The 17,045-nt window shown below is 38.5% G+C and overlaps 1 protein-coding gene across 3 annotated transcripts in view; it reads left to right on the top strand.

The window, feature by feature from the left end:
• Nucleotides 1–17,045, top strand: part of RPS6KC1 (ribosomal protein S6 kinase C1) — an 86,169-nt gene that overhangs the window by 43,718 nt on the left and 25,406 nt on the right. For all 3 annotated transcript variants that reach the window (XM_015622444.3, XM_015622445.3, XM_033513298.1), the window contains 3 exons: nucleotides 2,164–2,256; nucleotides 13,050–13,097; nucleotides 14,668–14,800. In XM_015622444.3, coding sequence (XP_015477930.1) covers nucleotides 2,164–2,256; nucleotides 13,050–13,097; nucleotides 14,668–14,800 — 274 coding nt within the window. The remainder of the gene's footprint in view (nucleotides 1–2,163; nucleotides 2,257–13,049; nucleotides 13,098–14,667; nucleotides 14,801–17,045) is intronic.

Genomic DNA, 17,045 nt, shown 5'->3' with positions numbered 1-17,045 from the left:
TCTGTTAGACTTTGAAACAGTGAAACCGAAGTATTGTAAAGAGCAAAACTGATGAAAATGGAGAGCCTGATGGGAGCTGTGGATGTGATTGTAAATCCCTTTAAGGTAAGAAGTGACTGTAGAGCACACATGTAAAAATAGTGCGTACACGCATTATTACTGACTGTTTTACCACTGGTCACATTTTAGAGAAGGGCCTAAAATATTTATACCAGGCTTTTTTGGCTCTTTGGACAGGATGGGTGCAGAAATCTGATTGTATAGCATTATTAGACAACTATTAACTTCTGTAGAGATGTATGAACTTAATTCATGGTTGAAATGTTATTCATAAGAGAAAATTTTAAAGGCGTGATTATTGAGGAATGGTTATAAAATGTAATAGCAAGCAGATAGAAGTGAAAATCTTTTATAGTAGTCTAGAGGATTAGGAAATGTTCTCTTCCTTTAAATGTATTCCTTAGAATGCTTTTGAAATCTTGTCATGAATAAACTGAGTTAGCACAACTCTTTGTTTCAAAGGAAGTATTTCATTATTGCAGAAAAATTGCACATTCTCAAAATACTTGCAACAGCTCGCTGGAATGTGGAACCGAAATTAGGTTTGGAGAAAAAAAGTTCATGTAGAGTTTTCTTTTTTTATTCTTATTCCTGTTAAAGCCTTTAGTTTTAGATTGTAGAATCTGGGCTTTTTTTGTAGCTGCTGTTGGTATTCCTGCTTGCCAGGGTTTACGTGACAAAATAATTATCAGATCCATACAAAAAAATGGAGATAACTAATAAACTCCTGAACTCTGAGCCCAGAAAAGCACGCTTTTCTGCAAGCTTTTTCAACATGTATTTATGGCCCTTGCTTTTGGATTTTGTGGGCAATCAGTACTTAAAGAAGGACTGATTTTTAGGAAGGAATTGGGAAGGCGAGAATGTTGTTTGGAAGGAGTTGAATGTTGTTGAATGGGCTCAGTTTTGGGGAAGGCTTCGAGGAGTTGCTTTGGCCTTTGAGGATGGCATATTAAGGATGCCTGAGGGGGAAAAATGGGGGGCAGGAAATCGCTCTACCTAGTTCAGGGTCTTAGAGTTTCTCATCACAAGGGAAAAAAATTGATTTTTCCTGATAGTTAAGCATTTCATCCACAGCATATTTGCTTACCAACCATTTTCGTTTGTGACACAGCTGTTAAATATTGTCTCAGAATGCTGACCTTCCTTTTCCTTTTCACCTTTGTGTGATAGAAATCTACTTGGGGAGGTCAGGTTTTGCTTAAAAGGAGTTTGTCATTCAGCAGCTCTGCAAATGAAGTTGTCTTATTGGTGAGGAAGAGATACAGGTCTGTAGTTCTGCTAGAAGCTACATGTTGAATTTTTGGAGGAAGATCTAATGAATTGTCTCAGTTGGCAACTAGAAACTGCTGAAAATATTTGTTCACATGCCAGAGGTATATGGCATACTTAAAAGGTTGATCTTTGTCCCAAAAGACTTCCAGTTGAAATGTTGTTCCCCTCTCTGACATGCAAGCTTCGAGTTGGCTCTGAGAAACTACAAAACATAGTATGGACAAACATCTATGTATATTAGCATATTAACTACTTGAATAGTCAATACCTGCCAATTTTCTGTGATGTTAATTTCTAGATTAATGATACATAGCTAACTACTTTTTTCTAAGGCAGTTTTAGGAAGGATTTCTGTTGTGCACCTTTATTATTAAAAGGATTTCATAAAGCCCACCAGAGAGCAAGAGAACCCTACTTATAATTCTGTATTTTATGTTCTTCAGACTTAAAAAGCCTCTAATTTGCTTTCTCCTCCTCAGTGATCTCTGAATTATTTTGTACCCAGAATACCTAAGGCTTTGATTGATTATTATTGTGTGGTAAGAACTAAGTAATCAATTGCTGGGTTCCATTAAGCATAGAAAATATAAAAATTCATTGCTTTTTTCTTTTTTTAAATTTTTGTTTTCAGTGTTATCTTGACTTTTATTTACTTGCAAGTTGTTTTTTTTCCCCCCACTAAGGACAAACAGAAAACTTCTCCTTTCATCTTCAGTCTCTCTGATTTATGATAAATTTAGTTTCCTTCGGCCTGGCATTTGCTTCAGCAGGCAGTCTTCCTTCAAGTACCACCCTGATTGATGTATAATCTTTGATATCTTCCATTAGCCTCCAGGATCACTAAGTTCAAGGCCCTCTTGGAACCTAAGGAGCCCTGCCGAGGAACTGAAGACCTTCAGAGTCCTTGGGGTGATTGACAAGGTAATTCTTCAGTGTCTCTTCAAGAATTCAGTCATAAATCGACTGCATGCTGACATTTTGTCTTTGAAGCTGTGGATCTTAAGGATATGAAACAAAAGGGGAAAATGACTCAAATGCATCTGCACTTTAAAATAACAAAAGTAGAAGGAAAAAAGGCTTTTATCTAAGCAATTCATGTAAGGTCATGCAAAATGTATTTGAGCTAAAGGATAAGGTACATGTTTGGTAGCATTCAATAGGATGAGGCCTGTTTTTCAAAAATGAAATCATGGTTGCTGTTCTGGGGTAAGGATAAGCTGATGTGTTCTCAGTTGAGCAATCTGGTGGATACTAGAAATACAGAACGGTAGAAATTCTTACTTTTGAACTCCTACTTGAAATGGGAACTGGGGACACACACAACTGTTCTCCTTCCCTGAGAATTCAGAGTTGAAATCCCTTGCCAAGACAGAGATTCAGCAATGAAGCCAAGCTTATTTTCGAGTCATGCAAATAGAGTCTTCCAAAATCCCAGGATAATACCCGTCTGTAAACAGTAAAGGACCATACGGATTTTTTTTGCAAACCTAATTAAGAGACCAGAAGAGTTGTTGGGTTGTTTTGATAATGCTGATTAGTTACCACCTTACCAAATACTTTTAAGATGATGCATTATTCAGCAGTGTGACAGTGGCTAATGTAGACTGTAACGGCTCGTTTCCTTTTTGCTGTGCCAAATCCCTTGTGCCTTTTGATAGTTCCTTATGTAGTCCCTGGTTTGTGCATGAGCTACTGATGCATGGTCAATTTATGCATTTGTAACGTGCATCAAAAACCTGTGGCTCATCCCTTGAGGTCTGTATTTCTTGGTTTCTTTTTCTTGTTGGATTGAACCTAGCTGTTGGGACTGGCTTTTGTTTTTCTTTACCTGTTTCATTATAATTGTGTGCATAAGTTGATAACTTCTCCTTAGAGGGCTGTATGCATTAGGTGTGCTTGTTTTTATAGCACACAAGGTTTTCTAAGCTCTGATTTCATATTCATTGTATCTTCTTTCCTGAGTTGTAAGTACAGAATTTAGACTGTATTCCACTCTGTATACATATCAGAGCACCTATCTGTAGCACCTGTTAGTAGGCACTAACTAAATTAGTAGCCACTAAATGGATGCAGTGTGCATGGATTTTGTGAATTATTCTGACAGAGTGAGCCTGCAGAAATGATGGAAATGGGTCAAGAAAGACTTTCTCAGTATCTCCATTCTTGTGTAATGCTAATGAACAGCTACTGGAAGATGCTTGATCAGAATGAAGCTTTTGCAGTCCTCAGTGGTACCAGATCGCCTTATCTCTCTCTTGGCAGTTTCAGTAACCGTCCCAGGTGTGAGCTGAACATGTCCAGATCTTTGAAGCAGAGTTGGGAAGAATCAGGGTTCTAATGATGACAAAAATACAAAATTCTCAGAGTTGGAGATGTATGCAAGGAGTAGCAGGCCTCCATATTCTGTATGCACATACCTGTGCATACAGCTGGAATGCTCCTGTGTAAACAGTATCATAGGGCTCAGAATTCATGTTTAATTATTGTGTAGAAAAGGGAGCTGGACTCTTTCAGGTGTCTCTGTGCTCCGCATTCCTACTTCCAGATTCTCTCATCACAACCTTAGCCTTATTCTGAGTGTGCTGCTTTTTAGCATGTATTTCTAGGTGTTTGTAAAGTTGTGAGGCAGATGAAAGCCCAGAGAATATTTTATTTGGTTTTATAATGCATACACAAAATGCATGTGAAGATGAAACAAAAGTGTGCAGATGTATCTGTGGGCTGGAGATGATGCCCCTGGTAGTTAAAAGCACCTTCTCCCTTCCTTCCTCACCATCACTGTCATTTCTCTCCTTCTCTGCTTCCATATGCCCTAAAGCTCACATCATGGAGAAATCCAATCAGTGTGTAAGTATCCTTGCTGCAGCCAAGGAGATGACATAGCGTGCTTGTTCCTGAAAATGGATTTTGATTTTCAGGGCCAGCATTGAAGATGCTATGCTTTTTGGCACAAGGCTGTAACTGATTCAGCACCATGCAGAGTTTTGCCTGAAAATAATCCTCCATTCCAACCCTAAGGTAGCTACTTTGGTTTCAGCAGAAAATGGGTGTGTGGGTAGTAATGAGCCACTGGCATTGTAGCTGCTGGCTTGACTAACCCTGTGTAAGACTGGCTTAAACACCCTGACTTAAAAATGGTGTTGGTTGGTTAGCAGACTTGTTCTCCCACTGCTGAAGCCCAGAGTGGTGTCTGCCTGATACAGTGCTGCCTCGAGAAAACCAGCTGTTAACCTTCCCTCATTTAAATGCTGAAAGGTTCAGTGCTTCCCCTTAGAGTAATGTCACTCTTTGTTCTTCTTTTGAAGCCTCTTCAAGTGTTTTGAATTGGCTTCGTTTTCACGGACAAAATGCTTGTTGCTACCTGAAACTCTGGGTTTTTCAAACTATTTTAGATTAGGCACCATGATTAGATATTTAATTTTAGCCTAATTTATTCTCAGTGTGCAATCTTTCTTTCCCTGTCTGCCCTTTCACCTTCCTTTAAGCAATATTGTCACCTCAATATTTTTGTTGCCTTGACCCTTTTCTGCTAAATCTGAGAGAGTTAGAGATCTGAGCATTACTAAATTACTACTAATTTAAGTTACTAAACTTCTTAAATTATTGTGAAAATTCAGGGAAGAATGCCCATGTCTGCCTTGCCTCCTATCCTTCTGCTTCTTCTCTCGTGCAAAGGCTGTAGTATAAATCTATTTTAGTAGACCAAAGAGGACTTAACATTTTGCTTAAGAAATCCATTCTATTTATTTTTTTTTAGTTCTGCTGCTCTGTTTGCTCACTTCATGGTGTCAAAAGTTAATGAGGTGGTGTTTGTAGGTATTTCATATGCTTAATATGTGAAGAGGCTGCCTGTGAGTAGGTTTCTGAAAATAGAGGTGCAGTCCAATTGTAAAGGTGGCTTTTGTCCTGAAAACGTTGTGGAATATGAGGTGCTGCTGTTTGGTCAGCAAGGCTCTTATTAATGTTACCAGAGGTACTGCATTGAAAACAAATACCTAAATATTGTAGCTGTTGTTATCAGCCACTACAAGTGATCATTATTTTTTCAGCTCATGTACCTTAAAGTAGAAAACTTCTTTTTTGGAATAGGAAAGGGTTTTGCTTTCAAAATTTGCCTAATTAAAAATCAAGGTTGCAGGTTCTGTGCTGAGCTTCTGCCCTAGGCAAATCTTTCCTTTGAAGCTACAACCGGCCCCTAAAGAAACGACTTTGTTATGGTGCTGCTGGATACCTTCACAATGCTGTTTCAAACCCAATTTCTTATTCTTTAGAACCCTCTGTTATTTAGATTCATTCAATTTAAAGATTCATCTTGAAAGCGGAGTGCATTAAGTAATAACTATGCCTCTGTAACCAATGGCTGTCTTTTATGTCTCTTCTATCCCCTCCCTGGTCCCCCATCAAGGCACACTGTCAGTACTGGCACTGGCTGTGTTCAGTTCTTCCACAGCTGTCCATGCATTTAAGCTTGTTGTTCAGTACACTGTTTGTTAAGCTTTATTATGAAACCTAAAAAAAAAAATCACATACTTTCATCAGGGCCTTGTGGTAAAATTATTTTCAGAGTTTCAGAGATAGATAACGTTTTTTAGAAAATGGAAGCAATTCTGTTAGTTGTGAATATAGGATTTTTTTTTGTCTCCTATCCTGAGAAGTCCTAACTCTGGTGGCTGTACACTTTGGTGAAGTGACATTAAAAATATGCAGGAGAACAAAAATAATATTATTAATTATTTATAAAGCGTGATTACTACTTGTCTGCTTAATGAATGAAAGTGCCAAAAACCAGAAATATGTTGAATATACGTCAACTTCACATGCGTATTCTGCAGACCCAGAGCTGAATGCAAACAGGTTATGGCTAGTTCTAATGAAATTTAATCAGAGGGGTAGGAGGAATAGGCCCTTCTTATGGCAGCATGTGTGGTGTTGTGCATGAAAAACAGGCATAGCTGACTATGTCCTGTTAGTGTTTGCTAGTAACTTAAATATTCAGCCTTTTATTGTGAGGTGAGACTAAAGACTGTTGCAGCTGTGAAACGGAGTTGACTGTAGCAGATGTTTTCTCTCCCTTGGCTCTCAGGTGCACTCTGTAGAGCATCTTTTGATCATCTTATGGATTTGAATGAGTGGCTGTGTGTGCCTAAGAGGTGTGGGGGGGAACGGGAGCTGGAATGTACATACAGATGGGGCACAGTGGAAAATAGCAGTGGCAAAAACACTGAGAATCTGAAACTGAGTAATAATAGTAACTATTCATACAAATAAACTTTTAAGAGCTGGTTTCATGTTTTGATAACCTTTTAGTTTCTTAAGTGGCTTGCCAAGTGCTACAAAATCAAACCACCTACAGAGTTATTGTCAAAACTGATTTCTTGGCTCACTACCTTTCTTTCCCTACTGCTATGGGATTATTCCTAAGTTACTCTCAGGTTTCAAACTCCAAGTAACAAAGCTTGCTCAACTTTAAAATGTAGTCTCTCTGCCAACTAGAAAGTGTCCTGTCCCTTCTTTCTTGCCCCCAAAAACCTGCCATTTGTTTTCCTGAAATCTTTCCATTTACACAAATCTGAACATTTCTGAGTGTTTGTTGTTGTAACCCTTTGTTTCTCTCTAGCTTCTTTCTTGTTGGTCTCACTAAAATTTCTTTTGACTTGGAGTGAGATTTTGTAGAGTAATGCAAATTTTGCCCTTGCCTTTAGAAAAAAGAAATTACATTGTTGAACATTCTTCTGCTGGCTGTGCTACATGTCTTCTGGCCTTCACAAAGAAATAAATTATTGAGGTGTTTTCTTTTAAGCCAAATTATTTAAGTTTGTCTTCCTAACTCTTACTAAGTTGCTCAGTACGTAATTTGTGCCAGGCAATTACTCTGGGATGCCAGTGGCATTTCATATTGTAAAATGCTTTCACTAGTAAAACCTGCCAGATATATTTTCTAGGTTTATATTTCACCATTTGTAATTTATTGGCCAGTTTTTAGTTTACTTTAAGAAAATGGACTTTCATCTCTGTTACCAACCAACTCAAAGTATTTAAAAATTAAAATTTGAATATATGCTGCTTTTTTTAGCATTTTCATTATTTAAAGCTGCACCATTTGTCTTACAAGTACACTATTATTCCAAGTCATAGAATATACAGGCTGTAAGTTCCTTAGAATTATGGTTTGAAAGGAGGAATAATTGCAAACTGAAGATAATTCATATTGCACAGGTACAAGGATAAGGAATAATCACATTTTTCATACATATTAGCCAAATGTAATCTCTTTCTGTAACAACAGAGGGAGACGAGTGAGAGTCTGGGTGGTGTAATCTGAAAAGTGACAAGAATAAATCTGTGTTAAGTAGATCTTTTTATCCTGGTAGCCTTGTGACAGCCAGCACAGCTGAGGAGAGCAGGAGGAACTGGACCCCTGCTCCTGCCCATCAACACAGCTGTGTCCTGAGTGCAGCACCCAGCTGAGCTCCAGCCCTGGCTTAGGTTTTCCTGCAGTCCCAAATACTCCTGCCAGGGATCAGGTGGGCTACTTGTCTCTTTCCTTGTCATCTGTCATGACAGCATTTTCCAGCTGATGGGGTAAACACAAGGAAAAAATCTTAGACGATCATCTGACACATATTCAAGTTTGTGGGACTTTTGCTAGAGTATCTACCCTATGAAAAAGGTATATTTGTTGAGCAGGTAAGAACCAGAGTTAATAGGTGGCCCATTGGTGACAATATTTATATGATGTATTTTCAGTATAAAGTACCAATTTAATAACAAAATGGAGCTGGTTTTAAAGTAATCCCTTAGCTGTGTTTTGTCTAGGAAACCTTTCTTCTGTCTGCTACTGCAGTAAGAGATATTACTCCATTTTCTTTGATCAGGCACAAGCTATTTTTCACTTGTGTTAGTGAACTTCAAGTCAGATTTTTGTAAGCAAATGTGTTGATGTGTTTGTTTTGATTAGTGTTAAAAGCTGCTCCAGTAAATAAAAAGCCCAGGTATGTTCTATGTCCAGAAAGAACAGAAACTAGGAAAAAAGAATCAGTATTGAGATGCTGGGAAGGGGAGAAGGGAGTGGGGGGAAGAAAAATCCCAGAAAATGAATGAGAACTGGGGAGGCAAACGTCTGCAGCGTGACAGGATTTGTGCATTGATGTTAAATCCACCTGCAGGAGAGCAGCGTGGTTTAGAGCAGCCCTTGCTTCTCTCAGTGCTGTCCCTCATGACCTTGGCTGGGTGCTCGGTGGGGTGACTGCTGGTTCACCATGTTCTTTTTTCCTGGTGACTTGCCTGTTGCCTGCCCCTGGGTCTGTGCTCCCCCTTCTGCTGACTTCTGCAGTATTCCTTCAGTCTCTTATCTCAGGGCTTTGATGCATATGTTCTGAAGGTGGCCACCGTGACTTTGGGTGGCAGCAGATGGTAAACCTTCAGGCTGCCACCGGCTATACTGGTGTTAAGTTGGAAACTTAACGTTTGATGAAGAATCAGTAGTGCATATGAAAGAGCTTTTACTGCAGAAATATCTTTTAATTAAAAAAAATTAGCATACCGAAACATTTGCTAATTTCTGTGCATTTAAAGGATCTTAAAATTAACTGTTTTCTTAGAGCTAGACTATGGTTATTTACCAAGCAGGTTTTATTTTATTTTTCTTCAATTAATTGTACCTACTATATTGAATTTAATTTATTTTCCTCTAAGCTGTTGGATACACTGTAAATCAAATCTAAGAAGCTAATTTTTTTAAGTAGCTGCTATCAGCATCAGAATTAACCCTTGACTTAGGAAAAGAAAAAAAGAAAAGGAAAAAGAAAGTAAGAAATCCTATCTGGCATCATGGAGGGGAGGTGTATTGCTATCTGCACCTCACTGAGATGCTGTCATGCAGTGCTACTGCATTCACTTGTTTTTGGGATGTTCCTGAGAGCTCCAGTGCAAAATTAGGATATCTCTGCTGCTGAAGACACTTATTTACAGTAGATATTTATTTGTGGTAATTGCTATTTGTGTGTCAGTGGTTTTGGCTGTGTTGAGGTTATCAGTGAAAAAAATAGAGAAAGAATGAGTAAGCAACAGTCATAAGAGCCAGCGTGATATGTGGACCTTGACTGTTTGTCCATTAGTATTACAAATAGGATTTTGCCTTGTCTCCTTTTGTGTCACAGTCTAGCTGCTCACTGCCCAGGAGTGTCCTGCTGTGCCTCCTTCTCCCTCCTCTCCAAGAAAGGATGCCGAATGTTACAGTCAACAGTTTGTTGTTAGGAGATGTTAAATATTACAACTTACATGGTGGAAGAGGTTCTGTCAGCTCATGTGAGCTAGAAGCAGCCTAGGCTAATGGCAGCATCCCGGTGTGATCTGCTCTGGAGAACAGCAGAGTTCTGTCCTAGGGAATGCTCTGTGGAATCCTGTTTTGTCCAATCGTGCCTTTAGGGTGAGGACCTGTCACTTTGCATTTTAAAAAGAGGAATCTTAGAATTACAAAAACACTTTAGCCACAGGAGAGAAGTGTGAAGGAATGCAAACAGGAGACTTGGTGCACTGCTGTCTATAAATTGGCTGTAAAGCATGAGATGAGGAGAGTAAGTGGACACCTGGGTCAGTTGTGCCCTTCTGCAGCAGTATTGTAATGCATCTAAGAGCTGCTGATCTTTCTCTGCTCTGGGTGAGTGATAAAAAGTCAAACAAATACACTTGTCACCCTCTCTTTCTCGGACTTATCCCTTCCTGAAATAGCTTTCTGATAGTGACTCACCCATTCATGTTGTCCCTTAATTATTTGGGAGAAATTGGTTAAACCACATCTTTGTAATAATGCACGCAGGCTGCTTTCACTTGAGACAAGTTTGTGATTTGCTGGGCCCATGTCAAGTCTGCAGTCCGCCAGGGCCGAATTTCTAAAGTTACTTCCAAAGGTCTTCCTGGGCTTCTTGGAGTCCCTTTTGATGTAAACAGTCTTGCCAAAGGTTGGTACTGAATCAACAGAGAAATAATTGTCCCTAAAATGAAGAGGAGCTGTAAATGAGGTGTTAGTCACTCGGGAAGGTAAGATGCTTGATGGGAAGCAAAAAGAAAGGAGGTGGTTAGTTGGACTGGGTAGTCCATGTAGGTTGTTAACCTCAAAGGCACAGGGATATTAGTTGTTATTATTGCAGGTATAAAAGTGTAGCTGCTGCTTTCATGTTGATGCTGCAATATAACAGCAGATGAAGTTACCCTACAGGGACCTGCTGCCTGCTTTATTGGCGTTGGTGGTCGTGGTTCTGTACCTCAACTTACGGGGAGAGGGCTCAGTAATCTCTTCTGTTGCACCATATGCTAATACAGTGCTGATAAGCAAATGTGAAAAATGAAAGGGAGGAATACATTAATTGTATTTGTGCAATAAGGTATGCTATCAAAGGTAATTATTTCATGACAGTTTTAGTTATAGCAGTTGTTTTATCATGGAATAAAAGATGGCTTTAGGAGCCTTTTATTGGAAAGACAATTGTATCAAATTAGTACCAAATTAGATTTTTGTCTTTATAAAGGTGAGCAAACCCATGAGCAGTTTTTAAATTGGTGTCTTCTACTTTACAAATGAACAAATCCTGTTTGAGGGTTAAAGAAGCTATTATTCTGTCCTTTATGCTGACAGCTTCATTACTGATTGGCCTACTGTTGGTATTAAAAAAATGTTTGGCTCCTTATGATCTTTGTGCATGCAACTATAATATTAATATAGACCACGGAACTGTTCATTAAGAAATGACTTTAAATGAGGTTGATGCTTGTAAATCTGGAGAGATACAGATGTTAAATGCTGCCATTCCTTTTCGTATACAGCCGTATGGCTAATAATTTCCAAGTGGCTAAAGCTCTTGTTAGCAAGAGTGCTGGTGTGTTAAGAATGGCCCTATAAATAACTTTAAGAACTGAAGTTGAAGGTGCTTCTTTTAAAGACTATTGTTAACTAAACATTATTGCCAAACAGATGGAAAGCATTCACCAGCCTGATGTTTTTAGGTCTAATTATATTATCGCCAGTCCTGTACGGCTCAGTTGAAGAGGTGTATCCAGAGGCCAATTTATAATCATTTAGCCAACACCTGTTTGGGAGATATTGACAGTCAAAGGGCACATTTAAAAAAAAAAATCACATATGTTCTCGTATTTATCGCCTCAATGTGAACAGTATCTAGTTGCAAACAAACTTGGGAGAAGAGGAAGGAGAATGATTGTAAACACATAGATGTTTCCAAACAATTTTTATCTTCTTTTGGCACCTCTTGTAAAGTGGCTTTTATTTTTCTCTTGATCTGTTGATTTTATTTGATTGGTTGGTGTGGTTTTGGGTTTTTCTTTAATTGTAATTTTACACCTTTTGGTTAAGCAAGGATAGCAAAACCAGTTTTACAGTAGTTATTTATTGAGTTGGTTTCCACTGTTTCTGGAAGCCCTATGTAAGAGGCCTAAAAAATTGTTCAGCAAACTCGATAGCCTGGGAATATTTGCCTTTCCTTACCATGCCCTTGACATGGAAACTTTGTGTCATTCCTTTGTCCAAAAAAATCTCAGTAGCTCCAACTTCTGTTCATTTTTTTCACCTTGAATATACAAAAAAAGCTTTTGAAATTGTCTGCAGCCCTAGTAAAAGAGGAGGTGTTGGAAAAGGGGAAGAGTCTGTGACTTTATTTATTTTGGTGAAATACAGTGAGAAAGAAATTATTAGAGAAGACTACAGTTCTCCTCACGTTTGAGATGCAATGTGGAGAGAAGTAGGATTTGAATGCAGCCATCCAGAGACAGCAGAGCATGTCTGCATTGCTGCCCCTCACAGCAGGGAGCTAGGGCAGGCTCCTTCTGCCACCTGATGAAGCTGTGTTGCTCCTGATGTGTCATTCCTCTGCAAGAAGTCTTTTTGGATGCCAGCTGATTTGATCTTCACTGCACCTTGTCTGTTCACTTGGAGTTGCTGCATCTTGTCTATTAAACCCAGTGTTGGGTAACCCCAGTGCCAGCATGGGAAAGAAACCCTCTAAGAGTTTAATTTTGGAGCCTAAATATTTTGGTATAACTGTATGTGAATATTTATACTGAAAGCTTACAATGTCTGCTGTAAATAAACAATGAGAGCACACTCTTGTTCCTAGAGGAGGGTTGAGCTTGTGCTTGTGCTGCTCGTGTGGCTGTCTTGCAGCTGGCGCTTTTCAAGCACATCTGTGTTCTTAGAGTTTGGAAACACTTAATTCCTGAGCAGGGTGACTTGAAGGCAGAGGGTTCCAGCTTTCTGAAGATGCAGTTTCTTAAGTGTATGTACATATATATCTTTTTGTTTGTTTTATTTTCAACACATAAACAAATGGAGCTTGCTAAGAGTGTAGTTGCTGTTTAGTGCTTCTCTCATTGCTGTGTTTAAAGTGCTTTCAGTAGAGGTGGTGCATTGCTAACAGAGATGCTCTTCACAGCTGTAGATGTTCTCTCTGCAGCAAACCCATCCACACTTTTTTTAGTAAATCCTCTTTTTTTATTGTTACCCTAATTTTAGAGATCTATATCCTCCGTCATTTCTTTGCTTAAAAAAAGACTGGTTGTCAAGTCTGTATGCTGCAGGGGTTTAATTTTTAAATTGATTATATCACTTTCTTTGTAAGAATATTCAGTGTTAGATTTAAGAACTATGTTTTGTTAGCTTACTCATGTGAATTTAAATAAATTCTGATTACTTTTTTGCTTAGGTTTTGCTTGTAATGGACACTAGAACACAGGAGACTTTTATATTGAAGGTAAGTAAAATCTTTCATTATTTGTTAATAATCTTTTATTATATGGCCTCCTAAATTACACCACCACACAAAGATCAATTTGTATTTAATTATAGATGTATCCCAGCAATAAATTGTTATTATGGTAATACATACTAAGTGCCCTGGAATTCTTTTTGTCAGTGTTTGGTTGCATTCATTTCCTTTATCTCTTAACATCCCTAGTGCTCATATGTGCTGGTTTAGTCACCTGAGATGCCTCTGGTTATTGAGGCTAACCCCTTTACAGGCTTTGGTAAAGAACCACACATTTAATGTGCTGCTTAAAACATCTGTAAAGCCCTGGTGGCTCAGGACTTCCGACAAAGGTGAAAGTTCTTCTTTATCCAAGCACATCCACTGCGCCTTGTGTTTGGTCTTCTTTAGCTGAGGAATATCCTACTGGCCAAAGTGTGTTGTGGATGAAATGTACAACTGGCCTTCTTCAAATTTGTTGCCTTAGTTTTACATCAATAGTCTGAGATAGCTGAGTTTAATATTACTAACCCATTGCATTTTTGAGCAGTTATTTGATCAGAATAAAATTTTTTGCATTACTGTTTTATGTTTCAGAAAGTGTTCAGATCAAGACCCCAGTATTCTCAGAGCATCTGTGATGCTGAGAATTGGTTTAGTTATGAGCATTGTTTTTGTGGCCATTTACTTCAGGCTCCCCTTGACATGAATTCCACTGCTGATGGCAGGAGGGATGGAAAAAAGGCTGTGTCCCAAACATAAAGCTTTAATTGCTTGTTAACATTTTGTAACTTTGCTTCAGATCTGGCTTATAACCCACCTTTGTGCATTGGCCTTTGAAATTGTATGTGCAGGATACAACAAACCTGTTTGTTTCACATAAAGGTTCATTTGTGAATATTGTATATTAGAACCTCATGTTATCTACTGGCAGATAGGGTAACATTGAATTTCCCATGTAACTGCCTATGTTTATCAATATTGTAATAGGTCACACTATTGACATAATTTTTTTCTCTTTCTCTCTCCCCTCCCTTCCACCCTCCCACATCAATTTTTTCACTTCTGGCAACTTCATCCCTACCTCCCAAAAATCATTGCCTCTCAAGGAGACTAATCCTTTCCTTTCCTTTTTATTGAGGTGGTTGCTGTCTTTAGTAAAGTAAAATGGAAATGTGAGGATTACCTATGAGGCTAAGGCATTCTTTTGTCTTTAAGACTTGAATTGAATTTTTTTAATAGTGTCTTTTGGTCACACACAAAAATAAAATTTTAAAAAAGGGTCACAGGGAAATAACTGAGTGTCATCCTGATGACTTAGTTTGAGAGAGATTCTAATAAAAACATTGACCCATGTAATTGATTTTAATGGCAGCTTTGTGCCATCTTCTGTTCTCTGGAAACACGCCAGATGCCATCAGCACAGCCTCGGGGGACCGAGGGGCATAGAGCAGCAGATGAGTGGTTTCTCTGAAGCCCAGAGTAACTCGGATAGATTAGTTTGGTTGATAAACACAGAGCACAGCAGGCTCCAAAGGCAACTGAGGGTACAACTGACCTTTTTGTTCTCTGTCAGGGTCTAAGGAAAAGTAGTGAGTGCAGCAGGAGCAGAACGACCATCATCCCCCGCTGCGTGCCCAACATGGTGTGTCTGCACAAGTACATCATCTCCGAGGAGTCTGTCTTCCTCGTGCTGCAGCACGCAGAAGGTTTGTCTCTCCTTTAAGCATATTGTTGAAAAGAGTCAAAGGTTTTCAGTTTTAATTGATGGTGCACTTCATTGTCAAATTAATCTCTCATACATCCAGGTAAAATATTTTAAGTGTGCCAGAGAGATGTCATGTAAGACACCCCACTCTGTTCCTCTGTCCCTCCCCCTCTTCCCCTCTCATTCTGCGGTGGATCTGATTCCTGCTTCAAATGGCCTCAAATCCTGATGGGTTACTTGAATTGTAGCAGTATTGAAAGCTTCCAACTGTTTATTTTCTATAGGAGACAGAGTGCTTTGACTGCAACAACTATCTGCATTAATTACAGTTATCTCTCAGAGATAAAGTCTTCGGCTACTTTCATAAACTTTGACTAGTAAATATTTTTAACATCTTCTAGTTAAAATGACAAGTATTTGCACAGTAATTTAACAGCTCCACTAAAAACCATGAACATTTTCCTGTTGGTTAATACTGCACTGATCTGGATTTTTAAGAAAATAGCTAGTGGCATCACACAGGAGTTCAAAGCAGAACCACAGAGTTGTGCCTTCAGACTATTTATAAAATTCCTGTTAAATGTACAGGGAACAGGTGGCACAAAATAATTACATTTTGATTTTTTTGTCTAACACCTGGATTTAAATATTCCCTAAATGTAATTACCCATATTTGTTTAGAATGAGTGCAGAATATAAATTTGGGGATTGCTAATAGTTCTTTTTTTTTTTTTTTTAGGAAATGTTAATAACTCAGAATGGATGATGTGAAAGAACTAAGCTGACTGATAGAGAAGATAATTTTATTGCATTTAATGTTACTTCTTTTTTTCCCTAATAACTTAGATTTTGGCTTTTTCATGAACAAGGTGTCATATGAGACCAGTTAAAGTTAGCTTTGCAACAGGAATGAATGTTTCTGCAATGTGTGACGTGGTTTTGCCATGAGCACTGATGCAGGAAGAAAAGCCTCACGTTACAGTAGTGCCTGATGGTGATCTTGAGAGTTTTCAGTGCAGCACTTTCTCTTGAGGTGTGTATATAATAATACACAAGAGGATTGGGAGATTCTCAACTGAGCTTCAATCTCCACATAAGCTGTTACATTTTGTTTTTCAGATAAAGTTTTTTTAAAAACCCACAATTGAAGAAACCCCAAAAGAAACAAAAAAACCCCACTCACAACCCTTGTCAGATAGCAGCTGCCCTTAAGGTTAGCATAATTACATAATTTAAAAAACCTCTTCCTAGTATTTCTGCAGTTTCTCAAGTCCTACAGTTTTGCTCTTCTCTTTAGGAAGAATGTTCTTCCTTGAGACAGATGGAAAAGTGAGTGGAGTAGTAGTGGAATTTCATGGGAAAAGTGGTCAGATGTAAGAAAAAAAAATTTAAGGAAGGCCTAATGTGAGCAGTTGAAAATCTTCTGGAAGTGTTAATTTTATTGTTATATAACAGTGAGAAAAATAGACATTGCATGATCAGAGCTCTTTCATTTTCATGAACCTACTGTCTGGGCTCAGAACATGCAAAAGGAGAGGAAGAGTGGTGTATTCTGTTGTAAAGAGGGGTAGCTGGGGTACACAGTGGTGAGTAAATTGCCTGAGAATGTATTCAATAAGTGTATTGCAGGTGTAGGGCCTGATCCCAAACCCCGAACTGAAGCAATGGCCACTGCACCTCACCCTGCTATGAGAGTGATGCTTCTAACTCTGGAAAGGCTTCTCACTCTGTGTGAATAAAGGATAAATGAAAACAGGGCTTAAGTTATGCTGCACTATATGCAGACTAGTCTAGCTCACCCCACTGATGATGGTCTTGATCATCTTATATTAGTAGTACTCATTCTTTAAATTACAAGGATAGTAATACCAGGAATCCCTATAGACAAACCTGTCTTAAAATTTTAACCATCTCAGATCAGGTATGAATAGAGAAGGTGCTTGTAGGTGATGTTGAGAAAGGATAAAAATTTCTAAGACTGTACTTTTTAAGTGATAGTCTAAAAATTTTATTTCATGACTTGTGAATGCTCTAAATATTCACACTCCAAGTAATTCTATTCCAATAAGAAGGAAGATTGTGCCAGTCAAATTTGTAAGTGGCGCAGATTTATGATGTTAGGTATGTTAGCTACACCATTGTGAGTTTGAAGGGTAAAATATTAATTTAAATGGGAAGTGGCTTGTGCTGTAGCAAATTCAGAGGTTTTAATGTAAGCTGCTCACTGTTTCCTGTTCATAGTTGAT

This window comes from Parus major, chromosome 3, assembly GCF_001522545.3.
Source record: "Parus major isolate Abel chromosome 3, Parus_major1.1, whole genome shotgun sequence".
Classification (NCBI taxonomy): domain Eukaryota; kingdom Metazoa; phylum Chordata; class Aves; order Passeriformes; family Paridae; genus Parus; species Parus major.
This window is presented reverse-complemented; position numbering and strand designations above follow the sequence as displayed.